This window comes from Zootoca vivipara, chromosome 7 (assembly GCF_963506605.1).
Source record: "Zootoca vivipara chromosome 7, rZooViv1.1, whole genome shotgun sequence".
Classification (NCBI taxonomy): domain Eukaryota; kingdom Metazoa; phylum Chordata; class Lepidosauria; order Squamata; family Lacertidae; genus Zootoca; species Zootoca vivipara.
This window is the reverse complement of record NC_083282.1, coordinates 59,728,729-59,745,039: the sequence shown is the minus strand read 5'-3', so window position 1 is coordinate 59,745,039 and position 16,311 is coordinate 59,728,729. Positions and strand designations below refer to the sequence as shown.

General features: G+C 44.3%; 1 protein-coding gene across 1 annotated transcript in view; it reads right to left on the bottom strand.

Moving 5' to 3' along the window:
• Window positions 1-13,624, bottom strand: part of C7H6orf132 (chromosome 7 C6orf132 homolog) — a 40,644-nt gene extending 27,020 nt beyond the window's left edge. The window contains exon 1 of the mRNA XM_035122569.2: window positions 12,988-13,624. Coding sequence (XP_034978460.2) covers window positions 12,988-13,135 — 148 coding nt within the window. The 5' untranslated portion in view covers window positions 13,136-13,624. The remainder of the gene's footprint in view (window positions 1-12,987) is intronic.
• Between the last annotated feature and the right edge of the window lie 2,687 nt (window positions 13,625-16,311).

Here is a 16,311-nt window from a genome sequence, read left to right as displayed (position 1 = left end):
CCCACAGAATTAACAAATAACGAAGTCGACAAAACAAAGAATGTGCACTGCTGATATTGTCAACGCTATTGCTGCTGTCATGTTGCATTTGCAAAATCACTGAAATAGCCAGCCTTTTTTTAAAAAATGAAATAATAAAGAATCATGTTTCATTACAAGGTTTTTGTAATCCTTTGGGATGAAGGGCAGGATATATACTGAAAAAACAACAACAATTATAATAATTATAATTTTCTCATTACTGTAATCTTTTGTAAACTGAGACTTTTGACAATCAAGTGCTTTTGAATTTTATGATGATGATTTGAATGCCCATGACTCCAAGGTTTTGGTATACAGTGGTACCTCGGTGTAAGTACACAATTGGTTCCGGAAGTCTGTACTTAACCTGAAGCGTACTTAACCTGAAGCGAACTTTCCCATTGAAAGTAATGGAAAGTGGATTAATCCATTCCAGACAGGTCCGCAGAGTACTTAAACTGAAAGTACTCAAACCGAAGCTACTTAAACCAATCTGAAGGAAACAGAGTCTCTAAGCAATGTTTATTGTGAGGTCCCCTGTCTTGTTTAAACAAAAATGTTTCTGGAGTCCTTGAGCCTCAGCAAATACCTGATGGTAATAGACGCTGGAGCCAGCCCTGTTGGAAAGAGAAACTATTTGAAGTATCTGATCTCTTCTGTGGGTACAGGCATCCTTTCTAAACATTATGTTACTTGTAACTATTCCCCTTGTAAAGCTGACAGGGGAGGAAACCTGATGACAGAACTGGTGTCAGAGCTGAGAATAGAACTTGGGGACTTCCTAGCTAGCTTCCATCCTTGGGACCACGCCTCTCTGAGCTGTTCCTTCTAGTAATGAGCACCACAACCTGTAATTTACTTTAATAAGGTTCTCAGCTGAACATTATGAATTAACAGGTATGATCAGCAGAGACACTCCGCTTCTATAAACCCCACCTCTGCTTAAAGGGCTGCTCTGCAGCACTTTGCTACTGAGAAAGTGAATGTGTAAAGCAGAGAGGAAGGTGCACCGTGCAGAATATGCGCCATCAGCCACAAAGCAGGATGGATTGCCACGTGGAAATGCCCACACCCAACCCTATCAATTACATTTCATTGCTGATTCAGCCTTAGAAAGACTGAGAGTGGAAAGATAATTTCCAGAGTGCCACATTCCCTAGGGCCACATGGCAGCAATGGACAGAGTGAGAGCACGAAGCAGGGCCGGATTTAGGTTTGATGAGGCCCTAAGCTACTGAAGGTAATGGGGCCCTTTATATGTCCAGCTATCCTTTGTCAACAACAAATTGTCCCTGTTTTTTGTGTTGAATATATGCTATATAGGACCCAGGTGGCGCTGTGGTTAAACCACTGAGCCTAGGGCTTGCTGATCAGAAGGTCAGCGGTTCGAATCCCTGTGATGGGGTGAGCTCCCGTTGCTTGGTCCCAGCTCCTGCCAACCTAGCAGTTTGAAAGCACGTCAAAGTGCAAGTAGATAAATAGGAACCACTACAGCGGGAAGGTAAATGGCGTTCCCGTGACCGACTCTGGGGTTGCGCGCTCATCTCGCATTATTGGCCGAGGGAGCCGGCGTATAGCTTCCAGGTCATGTGGCCAGCATGACAAAGCCGCTTCTGGCAAACCAGAGCAGCGCACGGAAACGCTGTTTACCTTCCCACTGTAGCGGTTCCTATTTATCTACTTGCACTTTGACGTGCTTTCGAACTGCTAGGTTGGCAGGAGCTGGGACCAAGCAACGGGAGCTCACCCCGTCACAGGGATTCGAACTGCCGACCTTCTGATCAGCAAGCCCTAGGCTCAGTGGTTTAACCACAGCACCACCTGGGTCCCAATATAGTTATAATTAAGTATGGCATAATTATAATGTGAGTATTTATTATATGTATTTTTGTGATTGTGTGAATCAGTAATATTTTTTTAAAAAGTAGAGTGTGTAGCTGCACTAGTGAGGGGTGCGACCAGGGTGGGGGAGTCCTGAGAGCGAAAGAGAGAGGTTTCGAGGGGCGCATTCGGCTCCCAGGCCTGAAGATCCCTACCCCTGCATGAAAGGATTAAGTTAGCAAAGGTATACATACACAGAGTGTCGAACCATAGTCTGAGACAGCTTCTAGCCACTTTTCCTTGCAATTGACATTTGTGTAGAAATTGCAGCACACATTTCTCGCTAATGCAAGAAGAAAAGCTGGGCATATGCTTCTCAAGGTGTTACCGGTTTCTATTTATTTTTGCCTTACTCACTAGCTTGAAGCTGGAATTCTTCAGATACCTGGTTGTCTGGGCTGTCATGATATGAGAGGTTACTGACACCCAAAGTCTATGACTCTTCTGCCTGGCTTCCTTTCTAGATGGCCAAATTAAGCTTTAAAAGGGGAGCAGATAATCAGGTTGACCTTGATGTTAACAGTCTGGGTGAGGTTCCTGCCTGCTACAAATAGCCTCATCATAACATTGATTCAACACATCTTCAAAAAGAAGGTTTCCTCTAAATCGACTGCATGAGACAAGGAAGTCAGCCCAAGCTGACGGCAATAAACCAGTTGGCATGATGTTTTCAACGCATCTCCAAACTGCTGCTCCCCACTTCTTCCATCTGTTTTTAGAACCTTTTCTGAAAAGGTGGCAAATTATAATCTGGATGCCTGTTTGTTGCTGTTGGATCACATCCAAGGTATACCAAATGGTAAATATCCATAATATTGCACCAGTCACATGACTAGTTTAATTCCTGTTGTGTTGGTCATGGCAAAAATGACAGTTTAAATGGGAATAATAATAATAATAATAATAATAATAATAATAATAATAATATAAGACACCCATCTGATTGGGTTACCCCAGCTACTCTGGGCAGTTTCCAACAAATCAAAACACAGTAAGACATCGAACATAAAAAACTTCCTTAAAGATTACCTAGTTAGTAAAAGGGAGGGGAACTGCAATTTGAGAGCAAACATTTCTTGGAGAGCAGACCACACGACATGGGAACCTGTCCCATATATTTCCCAAGTGTTATGTTCATGTTATTAATCAAATTCTTAAAATGCTTATTAGGGAGTAAGGACCATTGAATGCAATGGCATTTATGAGTGAGTAACCATGAATAGGATTGTGCCCCATGGTTAGAATCCTGTGCACACTTACCTAGGAATAGTCTGCTGTACAGTCTACATCTTCTAGATCAGTTTCATTCTTTGCTTACTAAATTGCACTGGCCTTGTATTATTATTATTATGCATGAGAATTATATGTACCATGTACAGCCTGTATTTCTCATCTCATGCCTGTGCAATCTAGAGGCTCCAAGGTTTTCACAAAAAGGTTCTCTGTGAGCTGCTCTCTTTACCGATACAGCAGTGTAGTCTCTGCCCACACAGACTCTATTCAGGTGGCTCGTCTGCCTTTCCTATGTTGCAACACCTTGCCAAAGGCAGGTTTAGGGTGCCATGGGAAAACCAGGCAGCTGCAGTATCCACCAACCTAACCCCATCTTTCATTCGATGCCCTCACCTGGAGACCAGGTGCCTTAAGAAACTTTGATGCAATGTTGTATCCAGTTTTTAAGGGTGTGTGAGATGAATTGCATCTATATCCTTCTAGTAGCAAGTTGTTTGCTGAAAAACTGCATCTATACAAACCTTGCAAAAACAAAAAAACAGTGAGGGAAACCGAGGTGCCCAGAAATGGTCTGGTGCAAAAATGTCCCTGTGCAGAAGATGTCCCTATGCAAACAGCAAGGGTGCTTCCAGACTGCCACTATTCAATCGCATACTGGCAAATTCAGGTTGTGCAATTATAGTGGATTGGGAGGCCTTCCACAACAAACTCACTTTCCCAGAAGATCGGACTTTTTGTAATAAGAAAAGCAGGGGGGAAATGCACTCAAAAGTGTGGGATACCACTTGCTTTGATGCAACATCATGCACCCTCCCTGGAAGCAAGGGAAGGAAAGGAAAAGAAAAGGAATGCTCATTAAATAGCCCAAATCATTTAATCTCTCTGCAAACAAATGAGGTTGAATGCTCAGCAAACATGCCATCTGCTTCAGCTCATCTGGTACTTAAGGAATGGCCAGTAAAATAACAACAAAGAGATAAGTGAGAGATGGCAACTCACTTTGAGAAACAGCTAGTATAGGGCTGCCATACATCTTGAATCTCCCAGACATAGCCAGAATAACTTTGGCCAAAAAAAGCTCAACAACTTTTGTGTCCAGATCTTCACTTTTTGAAATATGGCAACCCTAAGCTGGTTGTTGTTGTTTAGTCGTTTAGTCGCGTCCGACTCTTCATGACCCACATGGACCAGAGCACGCCAGGCACTCCTGTCTTCCACTGCCTCCCGCAGTTTGGTCAGACTCACTACCTAAGCTGGTAGTGAATGCTTAACTAGGCTTGCCATACGGATGTCACGAATTCTACTTTTTGAAATATGGCTACCCTATGCTTAACCCTTTCACACACACCCCATCATTTATTGGCTCTAAATCCCCGCCAGTGTCTTCCACCAAGGAGTTAAAAAGGGGACAAAATGCATTTGAAACTGGAGGTGGGGAGTTAGAGTGGGAAAATAGGAGGAAGAAAATGACTCCCATATTGGAGAGGACCTGAACTCCCAAGAAGTCTTTGGCAGTCTGTCTACCCCTATTCCCTTTGCTAGGCTAAATGCACCCTTTACTTTAAATCATTTACAATGTTAAGCTCTCTGGACAAATCCTCATGAGCAAGACCTGTGCCATGCAGCTGGCCTGGAATGAGAAGGAGGCTGAACATTGGAGAGACAGGGCACTCCTGTGAACCAAAAGCTATGATATATCCCTGTACTGACACCCGCATGGGCATGTCTGAGTTCAGCATGTGAGTCAGCTGCAAAAACCAACTTGAATAACATGACAGAACTCAGCTGGCTTTCTTCAGGTTTTGGTATATTTGGCTAAGGTCTACGCCTCCGAGGATCGTTGACAGTCCACAGATCCTCATGCCACCCCTGCCCAAGGCAGTAAGAACTGCCAAAGTCCTGCAGGGACTGTAAAGAAGCAAGAGTCCCTGTCAATCTTTGCTCTGCTAGTGCAACCTCAAATTTCAGATTCCAACCGGTTTGTCCACTTGGTATGAAGGCACCACAGAACGGGCTTCAGTCTTATACAGGAAGCTGGAGTCCTGGCTGACACCAGCTACAAAGGCTGCTGCAGAAAGTGCCAGAGACCATCTCCCTGGAAGTCCTGCAAGAACTGAAACCTGCTCTTAAATCTGACCTTTCCCATCTGATCCAGGAAGGGAGAGCCCTGGCCAAGTTCAGCGCTGAAGGCTGCCTCTGTTGCTCCTGGTGCTTAGAGATTTGGGTTCCATATACACCATAAATTTAAAGCAGCCCCTGCAAAAAAGAATCCTGGGAACTGTAGTTTGTTAAGGATGGTGGGAATTGTTAGGAGTTACCTGGGAGGAGTGAACTAGTTTCCAGGGTTCTTGGGGTGGGGAATGTGCTCCAAATTTATGGTGTGTGCAGCCCTCGACAGGGGTATTATTTAGGGGTTATTGTTGGGGTCAAGATTTAGCTTCAGAGATGTATTATTTTTGCTGTTATCTGCATGTTAGCTGCTCTGAGTCCGGCTCCGGCCGGGGAGGCCGGGGTACAAATAAATTTATTATTATTATTATTATTATTATTATTATTATTATTATTACCGGTATTCTCTTGTATTTTTATTGGTAGACCTTATGATGAATGATCAGTGGGTTGTTTAATTTTATTGTATATTTATTGATAGGAGAAGTTTTCCTTAGTCTGTTGTTCATATGACTATACTTGTTAGTGCATTCTTTTATTATAATGTTGTTGGTGTTATTAACTGCTTTGAGCGTGATTTATCATGGGAAAGTGGCATACAAATAAACTATGATCATGGCAATCCCTTTAGAAATAAAAAAGGCCCAAAATCTATTGAAAGCAGAATCAAAAAGGAGTTGCAAGTAATGAAATGGGCTGTGGTCTACAAAAGCTTTTGCCATCATAAATCTGTTAGTCTTTAAAAGGTACCGCAAGAATCTTTTGCTGGTTTTTAAAGTAAAAAGTATCTTGTGCAGGATGCAGAGAAGTGAAAATTAGACAGTACAGAAGAACATCACTGTGGCTTGCATTTGTCCAGTTCCATTTAATGTAAACAACCTCAGGGCGGTTCGACATTGAATCCCACCTGAGAATAGGGACAATCAAATACTGGCAAATTCAGGTTGTGCAGTTAAAATTGATTTGGAACTCTTGCACACAAAAACTTGCCTCTGAAACCTGCCTTTTTGCGGTAAGAGAAAGGATGGAAAAATAAATGCACTGGAAAATGTGCGATAACATTTCCTTGATGCAATGTTGTCTAGTCTCCCTGTAAACAAATCAAAATGAGCGCTCAATAAACGGCCAATATTGTCTAATCTCCCCATAAGCAGATCAGAATGAGTGCTCAGTAAACAGGTTGTCTGGAAACAACCTCAGTTAATATGTGGCTTTGCAAACTAAGCCATACTGAGTTAGGAAAACACGACAAAGCCTTCCGGAGACTGACAAAGAAAACTGTCAGGCACGATGGGAAGCTGCTGTCACTCTGGTTTCATATCTCATCATGGGAGAAGTCAAACAAAGAGGGGGTTCAGGGCATGAGATCAGTGAATGCTCTCGGAGAAGACTGTAAACAGCCCAAAAAATGAAAAGTGGTCTGCAGCTGAATCAATCAACATACTGGTAAATACACACAGCCTACTTGTTCTCTATTTCCCGGTTCAGTAAAATAAATCAAAACTAGTGTCTGTTGAAGGGTCAAGAAGGACCTGCAACTTTGCTAGCTGTTTGAGTATCCTTAGCCCCAGTTCCTACCACAAAGACTTTGATAGTTTCACTAGGTGATTGTCATTAAAAGTGTGGGCATATCTCTTTCAGAGATATAAATAAATAAGTGGGTGTGCCCTGTGTTCTCTGTTCATTGGTACGACCACTTGCTAGGACCCTATTTCACTTACTGTTCTTCACATTCCAGTTTTATGCATAAACACTGAACACAGAGGGCAGGACACATTTATTTAGAATCATGGAATTATTTTTTTTAGAGTAGGGACCTTGGAAGTCATCTAGTCCAACTGCCTGCCTATGTAGGAATCTTGCCACGATAGCATCCCTGACTGATAAGCCAACCAGCCTCTGCTTAAATACGTGCAACAAAGGACAGCCCAACATCAGATATTTAAACATCCCTAGAAATAATAGACATTGTGGATGTTCTTTTAATGCATCAGCCACAGTGGAACATATTATTTTCTACAGTCCATTGTACAACCAGCTACGCAAACATGTGCTATCCCTTTTTTTGGGGTAGTCTAACATCCCAGCACAATAAAAATATCAGATTCTATCTGTCTGACATTAACCCGGAAGTAACTGCAAGGGGGGCTGAGTTTTTATCAATAGTATCTCTAAGAGTGCTAAATGGCACTATTTAGCAGGAAGAAACTCGAATGAAAATCCTGGTTATTAAATATTTTTACATGGCTATTTCTTTGTATATATTTGTTTTTAAAAATATGGATGTTTTATGATGGCCTACATTTGTAATGCCTAATAAAGGTTTGGGGAAGGAAGGAAGGAAGGAAGGAAGGAAGGAAGGAAGGAAGGAAGGAAGGAAGGAAGGAAGGAAGACCGTCCAATCACTATATTTTAGAGGAAGTCCTCAGCTCAGGTGCGTAGCAAGGGTGTGTGTTGGGGGCGGGCCACCCCAGGTGCCACCCTGGAGGGGGGTGACACTCGGCACCCCCCCCCCCGCGACTCCCAAGCCAAGCTCCAGCGCTGTACGGATGGTGCCGGGATCCTCCATTCGCTGCTGTAGCTGCTGGCAAACCGCATGAGTCATACGTAGCGACGGCACACATGCGTGCTACGTAGCGACGCCCCGTCCCCGGTTCCCCCCCCCCCGGGTGCCGCTCTGGGTGCCTGAGCGGCTTCCTCCGCCACTGAGTCCAACATCCACCAAGGCAGTCGGCTCCATTGCCAAGCAGCTCTTGCTGTTTCTCCTGAAGTGCACCCAAATTCTAGTCCCTTTTCTTTTCCATTCCACTCATTCTAGTCCCGCCCGCTGAAGCAGGGAAAAACAAGTTATTTTTACCCCACACTGTCATTGCCAAAATTATTTCAAAATTATTGAAACTAAGAGGGTAGGGCTGTGCATGGCCCTCTGTGATCCTATTTGGGACCTGATCTGTTACTGATCTGATTTGGGATGGTCCAGGCTGAACCCAGATCTGGGTCCTGAGCTAGATAGGGGGCCTGGCACAGTTTTCAACTGATTAAACATGCAGTTGAGCGGGGGAGAAGGAAGTGGCTGAAGCTCAGATGCATCAGTGCTTTCCTCTCACAGCTGCAAAAGCCGATACAATGCATTAGCTTTTTCAGGACAGACAGGATCCAACCCGGAGCTTCTTCAATCCACTCTGGCCAAATCTTGGGTCAACCCAAATCAGCCCGAATTGGTTTGTGATCCAACCAGAGAAGTTGTACAGCACCAGTAGAAAATGCTAATCGACCTGGTTAGGAAAGTGGGATTCACATTCACTGTTTCCTAGTTTGCTTGCAGACAGCTGTTTGTTGTGTATTGGGTTCTCCTCAATCCTGCATTCCCACCCCCACCCCCAGTGTCCACACAAAGCCATTGAATTGTCATTGTCACGTAAATGCCTGATTTTTTTCCAAGCATGCTTCTAGTCATCATGAAAACCCTAAAATTGGCCTTCCCCATACAGTCATGGTTAAAAATGAAAGAGTTTTTGGCCCTATAAGGAATATTTAAGCAGCATCCTCAGCAATAAAAATCCACAATGCCCAATTTGTTACTTGGAGAGAGGAGGTAACAGTTATGCTTGCTGAGGATATAAAGAAAAGATGGTGAAATAATGGGTAGGTGGCGGAGAGAGAGAGAGAGAGAGCTTATTTTGTTGTTTGGAGCTATTTCTAAGACAGATCTATGTCATGTCAGTATAGCTCAGCTGGTAGAAGATGACACTCTTAATCTCAGGGCTGTGGAGTTGAGCCCCATGTTGGGCAAAATATTCCTGTGTTGCAGAACACTGGACTACTTGACCCTCTTGGTGCCTTCCAACTCTATGATTTGCTGCATTGCTCATACGAGGTGTAGCTTTCTCTTTATGCCAACTGCATCCATAGCTTTAAGGGAGGTGTAGCAGAGAGGGGCGGGGCCAGGGACTAGATTCAGGAATCTCTGAGTCAGTGACACCACAAGCCCACACCCATCTCTGGTTGGGTAACCTGTGTTTACTTTGCAACTCATCAGACACAAACTAAGGTGGGGATTAAGGCATTCAATCTCTTTTAGCACATGCAGCATGAAAAGCATGCAGCAAACATTAAAGGTGGTTGTATAACACAGGCCTAGGGTAACCTCAGTGCTATATTGACCCACTGATGCGCCTCAAATTGGGAGCTTCTTCAAGGTATCTCAGTAGAAGTTAGTACAGACTTGGGACACTTCTGCATAACTTTCCCACAGTAGTTGCACAGCAAATCACAGGTGGCCGCTGGCCAGAGCCATCCTCACTGACACCCCCCTACATTCCTTTTATATGCGTGTTTTGCTCTGTTTTGACTGGATAAGAGGTGGGCGTTTCTTGCCCTGGGTGGGTGTTGGTAACCATTCAACCACTTAGGAGTGAGAGCACGGATTTGTTTGAATGTGGGGGCGAAAGGTGCTAAGTTACTCAAAAGCTACAGAGTGAGTCTGTTGGCACAGAGTAGGACCATTTCTTAATATCCCAGCAGCTGACTGCTTGGCTTTGAGTATGTTGGTGATTGGATTTGGGGTTGTACCTGTAGGTTGGTTGATACAAACGGGTTCTGACCATAGCTGCCAAGTTATCCCTTTTTAAAAGGGATTTTCCCTTATGCTGAATAGGCTTCCTCGCGAGAAAAGGGAAAACTTGGCAGCTATGGTTCTGACTGTTTATACCCCCAACGCAATCTTGCATATCAAACTGCATTGATACAGTCCATTGTGACCAGCATTCATTTCCATAGAAACTTTTGGCCGCTCTTGAGATGGCAGGATGGTGGTGGGGAGACTGTTGCCCACTGCAGATTGCGTCCACACACAGTCTATCTGGAACGAAGATTTTTTGTACAATGTTCTTCATGAGAAGGACTCCAGGGAAGGTGGGAGAAAGCCACATTTCTTATTTGAACTGGCAAGCTTACCAGCATGTTTTCCAAGGGCATGGAGGACAATACAAAGATATCGCTCAGGGCAGACTCCCCTCACCTGAAGATTTTTGACTACAGTTCCCATTATTCCACATCCTTGGCCATGCTGCCTTGCACTGCGAGGAGTCCAAAACACGTGAATGGCAGCAGGCTAAGGAAGGTGAACTCAGACCATCCAAAATCAAGTGAGCTAAAATAATGCCTTATAAGCCTAAGGGGGCCCAATGTTTTGTTTGTTTGTTTGTTTGTTTGTTTGTTTGTTTCCTGCCCTTCACTCTAAGGTCCCAGGGCAGGTTACAACTTTAAAACACAATATTAACAACAATTTAAAACTACTGTCATAGGAGCATAGGAAGGTGCCTTCTACTGAGTGAGATTCATCTAGCTCAATACTGTCTACATGGACTGGCAGTGGCTCTCCAGGATTTAAGAGAGGGGACATTCCCAGCCCTGTGTAGAGATTGAACTTTGGGTCTTCTCCTTACAAAACCAAAGCCAATGCTCACTGAACTGCAGCCCTTCCCAAAATTGTTCCTACTTCATTGCTTTTGCTATTAAACTAATGCTGAATGTAAAGGTAAAGGGACCCCTGACTGTTAGGTCCAGTCGCGGATGACTCTGGGGTTGCGGCGCTCATCTTGCTTTACTGGCTGAGGGAGCTGGCGTACAGCTTTTTCATGTGGCCAGCATGACAAAGCTGCTTCTGGCAAACCAGAGCAGCACACGAAAACGCCGTTTACCTTCCCACTGGAGTGGTACCTATTTATCTACTTGCACTTTGATGTGCTTTCGAACTGCTAGGTTGGCAGGAGCTGGGACCGAGCAACGGGAGCTCACCCGGTTGCGGGGATTCGAACTGCAGACCTTCTGATCGGGAAGCCCTAGGCTCTGTGGTTTAGACCACAGCGCCACCCGTGTCCCATAATGAATGTGCACAGTTTTTAATCTACTCACATGGTTCTCTTTCTTTCAGGATTGACATTGTATACCCTAACTGAGGCTTCTTGATCCAATAGAGACAGAACCCCCCCTTCTTGTTTTTGCAGTTATCGTTGTGCCAATTGGTCCATCCCCCTCTCCATCCTCGAACTTATTTTGGAATGTCATTTTTCACAGAGATGGAACTCAGGAAAATGCTGTAGCATAGGGATGTCCAACAGGTAGATCGTGATCTACTGGTAGATCACAGGGTGTCTGTGGTACATCATGATAGGTCTTGGGACCCCCTCCCCCCTAAAAACAACTTTGATCTCCCGAAAAGAACTCTGATTTTCTAAAAAAAAGCTTTGGTCAATCCAGTGGGTAGATCAGCGCCAGTTCTTTATAGCGGGAGTAGATCACAGTCTCTTGGAAGTTGGACAAGCCTGCTGTAGCCCAGTGGAATCTGCTGTCCGAAATGACAGCTTCTCATTGCCTTGTGTAAGAAGGCCTATCTTGATTCAACAATATTTAGGTTTATGCATGTTTATTACCTAACCCAAAGGACACCCACAGCCCAGAAGAAGGAAGTCTGCGTGGACGGGGAACAAGAACGGCAGCAGAGAACAGGAAGAAGAACAACAGATAAATCTTGAGGGTGCAATATTATCATTATCGTTCAATCTTTGCCCACCACATGGGAATTCCCGGATGCAGAGCTCTGCGATTCTGCAAAGCGTCCTATAAGATCAGATGCCAGAAAGAAGCTTATTCTTAACTTTAGCACCTAGACGAGCTCCAGTGTTGGCAGATACTGCCTCAAACTTGGAGCCCAACTTGTTAATTAAACACTGCGTAACTCCCCCCCCCTCCCCACACACACAGCAAAGAAATGACTCATTCTTTGAACTAGAAGCATGCCAAAGGGCAACGCTTTACATTTCATTTCATCCCAGAGAATTTGATTCTCCCTTATTATTGCTTAGGTCTCCCTTTCATCTGAAATGTCACAGCCCCGGACACTGTGACAAGGTCAGCGCCACTGCCTAGCGTGAACCACACACGGCTACAAGTTTCGCAACACCGGTGGCCTCCAAAGGCGCCGTCTACGAAGAACTCAGCTGCGCACCCTCCATTTGTTCCAACAGCTCTTGTGCGGGATTTCTGACACTCTGCCTGTTCAGACACTATTCAGAGTTAGCACCCACCCACCTGAGCCTCCAGTTTGCTGTTCCGCAATTACAAACTTCAAGAGAATTAAGTACAATATGCAGAATAAACACACCTGCTGCTGTCAACACCTGAGAGACCTTTGGGTTTCAGTGCTAACTCTAATCTCCCGCATAAAAATATGTCAGAGATTTATTTACAACTGTCTGGTGGATCTGCTACTTGTCTTACACTCTATTACACCCATATTCCTGCTCTACAGGAGACTTGCTGAAATCTGCACATTCTTCTGAGGTTGTTGGTTTTTTTAAAAAAGAGAGTGGATCACAGGCTGCTAGTTTAGTTTTGCATGTTCCAACAAGTTTCTCTTTAATCCAGTCATTCCTACTAAAGGCTGTTGTTTTCCGACTGCACGGCTTATTAATAAAGCTTTCTCAAGGCCCCGATGGAAGTATCCAGAGCAGCATCGAAACTGCACACCCCACCTCTGAGTGTGCCGGTAGCCCCCCACAGTTGAACATCCTAAAGCTGAAGTCTGGGTTTTTTTTGGGGGGGGGAGTGGATAGTGGAAGGGCAAACAGGCTCCTCCGAGTCCTCTCCCTGAAAGCTCAAAACAAAAGAAGCCATACTGACCAGTTCTCGCCAGGTTGTCAGTGGTGACCTCCTGAGTGAAGATCCATGGGGGGTTGGTGACGTAGAGGGAAGTGGTGGAATTGTTGCTGGCATGTTTTTTCCCAAAGAGCCTGCTAATAGTCCCCTGCACAGAGTGATTTTTCTTCATCCTGACTGCTGCCTTCTCCGGCGTGTCTCCAAATGCTCCCTCTAGCAAAACATATTTCCAGTTTGCTCAGCTACCACCCAGCACACAGAGAGCTCCAGCAGGTGCTAGTCTGCTGAGCTAACTTTTGAGCTGCTTTAAAAGCTAAGCCACCTGAGCAGGTAGAGAGGGCTGGCTGCTCTCACCTGGCCACACCCCGTAGCAGCTCCTTTGGTGACATTCTTTCCTTGCTGCTACAGTAAGCCATTGTTACACCCAAGGCAGCTCTTAAGCCCGGGAGCTCACAGAGGTCTTCCCTAAGGCATTGCCATGTCCAAAGGGGACCGAAAGGTTTACGATATGTCCTGGTTTAAAAAACGAAACGCAGCAAAATCAAGAATGCCTCCCAGGTTTTTAGAAACAAAGCCAAACAAATAAAAAGCATTGGTCTCAAACACATGAATTCTCCGAATGACCATGCCAATATTGATTTAGGATTATCACCTTTCCTGTTTGGTAAGTCTCAGAAAAAGTTATGTTTCTAAAGCCGTGTGTGTGTTTGTGTGTGTGTGTGTGTGTGTGTGTGTGTGTGTGTGTGTGACTTTCAGAGGGAACAATGAAAAGGTTGCTTTCACAATGAGGAAGGTGAAAGATGTCTACGGAAATGTTAACTTCATGAAGACTCATCTTCATCCCCTCCACCACGTTTAACACATGTCGACACCTGCTATTTCCTCATCACATGGTCATTTCCCTGTCAACATGAGCCTCCCCCAGGGAATGTACAGTGAGATGCCCCATGAAATTATGAAGGGCATGTTTACTGTTTTCTGTACATTAAATTGTGGCATCAGAGACAAAGTAATCAACAGGAGGTGTTTGGGGGAAGTAATAATAATAATAATAATAATAATAATAATACCTTTATTGTCAATGTACAATCTGTGTACAGTACTGTGTACAGGCAGCCCTGTTCAGGGAGGCTTTTAATGTTTAATAGATTACTGTGTTTTATTTTTCTGTTGGAAGCCACCCAGAGTGGCTGGGGAAACCCAGCCAGATGGGCGGGGTATAAATAATAAATTATTATTATATTATTATAGTACAATGAAATTAACAGATGATCTCCTGTGGCTTCTGAAATGTATATTAGTGTAGTCCAGGGGTCAGCAAACTTTTTCAGCAGGGGGCCAGTCCACTGTCCCTCAGACCTTGGGGGGGGGCGGACTATATTTTGGGGGAAAATATGAACAAATTCCTATGCCCCACAAATGCATTTTAAATAAAAGGACACATTCTACTAATGTAAAAACATGCTGATTCCCGGACCATCCACGGGCCGGATTTAGAAGGTGATTGGGCCACATCTGGCCCCTGGGCCTTAGTTTGGGGACCCCTGGTGTAGTCACTCCATTTGGGAGCTTCTGTGTCTCTACAAAGGATGGCGGGTGGCCTGGCACTGTGGACTAAATCACTGAGCCTAGGGCTTGCTGATCGTAAGGTTGGCGGTTCGAATCCCTGCGACGGGATGAGCTCCCATTGCTCGGTCCCAAGCTCCTACCAACCTAGCAGTTCGAAAGCACGTCAAAGTGCAAGTAGATAAATAGGTACTGCTCCAGTGGGAAGGTAAATGGTGTTTCCGTTTCTGGTTTGCCAGAAGTGGCTTAGTCATACTGGCCACATGACCCAGAAAAACTGTCTGCAGACAAACGCCAGCTCCCTCGGCCTGTAAAGCGAGATGAGCACTGCAACCCCAGAGTCGTTCGTGACTGGACTTAACTGTCAGGGGTCCTTTACCTTTTTATGTCTCTACAAAGTCTCCAGATTGTTAGTACTGAACACTGTGAATCTGCAAATTCATATTTAAAAAGCAGAAGTGGAGCACAATCTGCATTGCAATGTTTGGAATCCAGTTTCTCCATTTGAATTTCAAACTCAAATTTTTAATCCTGAAACTCACATTTTGGTGCATCTTCACTTACTTTAGCAGAAAAATTATAAAGCAGAGGGGAAAGGCTGTCCTGAAATTCTCTACCTTATTTGCCAGTGTCAAAATTGTCTGTGATGGCGGGAATCACTTCACCAAATATTCTGTCAGAGGAGGAGGAATTTTCCACTTTCTTTATGGGTGATGTTTGAACTTTGTGGTGGCAATAGCACAGTTTCTTTCCTCCTTTTTTCTAAGGTTTGTTTTGCTGCTGTTGTGGTAACTGCACTGGCAGCCTGGCCACCGTTATGTTTTCTTCACAATGCACTGGACCTGGGATCATTCCAGGACATTGTGATGATGGTGAGGAATTATGACCACCACAAAAAATGGTAATGAATATTCAGAAAATGTTTGGCAAAACATCCTTTTTTTCTCAGAGTTGAGAGCGAGAAAAATAAAGTTTTCCTCAGAAAGATATATTTGGATAAATTTTGGCCCTGTTCTAAAAAATTCTACTGACGAGTTCAGCTAAACATGTTAACATCTTTTCCACAGTTCCACCTCAGGTACCAGCTGTTATGGCTGCTTCATTGTGCCAATTAGGCCAAATTAAAAAGATGAGAATACATGTGGGAATCTTTTCACATTTGAACTCATCACACTTAGAACAAGCAAAAGGCCTTTTCTTCTTTATTATTTCAAAATTCCTATTCACTTTTTGTAAATTTGAGAAAGCCAACAACCCACAAGCTTGTGAAGGAGGCAAGGAGGCAGCTTTTACCCTAAGTATTTTTTTATTTTATTTTTGCCGAAAATTAACACATATTTCTATCTCTTAATTCAGGGGTGGACAGATAGCACTCCATTGGTAGGCTATTGGCCAGCAAGTGCAATTTCAGCATTGTCTCACAGAGCCAGTCCATGACATTTTGCTGCCTGAGGCAGAACAGCAAATGGCAGCCTGACCCAGCGAATTAAGGGGAGTATCCAAGGCTGGTCAAATTATTATGGCAACTGGAATCCCACAAGGGCCGCTTCACTTTTCTGGAAGTAAAAATACAGAAATAGATCATCTGGGGCCTAGAAAGCCTGCTCCCTGCCTTGCAGGTCTATTCCCACCTGGACTGGGAGGGTGGGGCACTGCCTGACTCCAAAAGCTGAGGCTGCTGAACAGACTTTTGGGCTCCGGTATTGTTTAGGGGGGGTTGTTGTTTATGATGATGTTAATTCTTGTGTATTTATTTTGGATCTTATGATTTACGTTAAATTT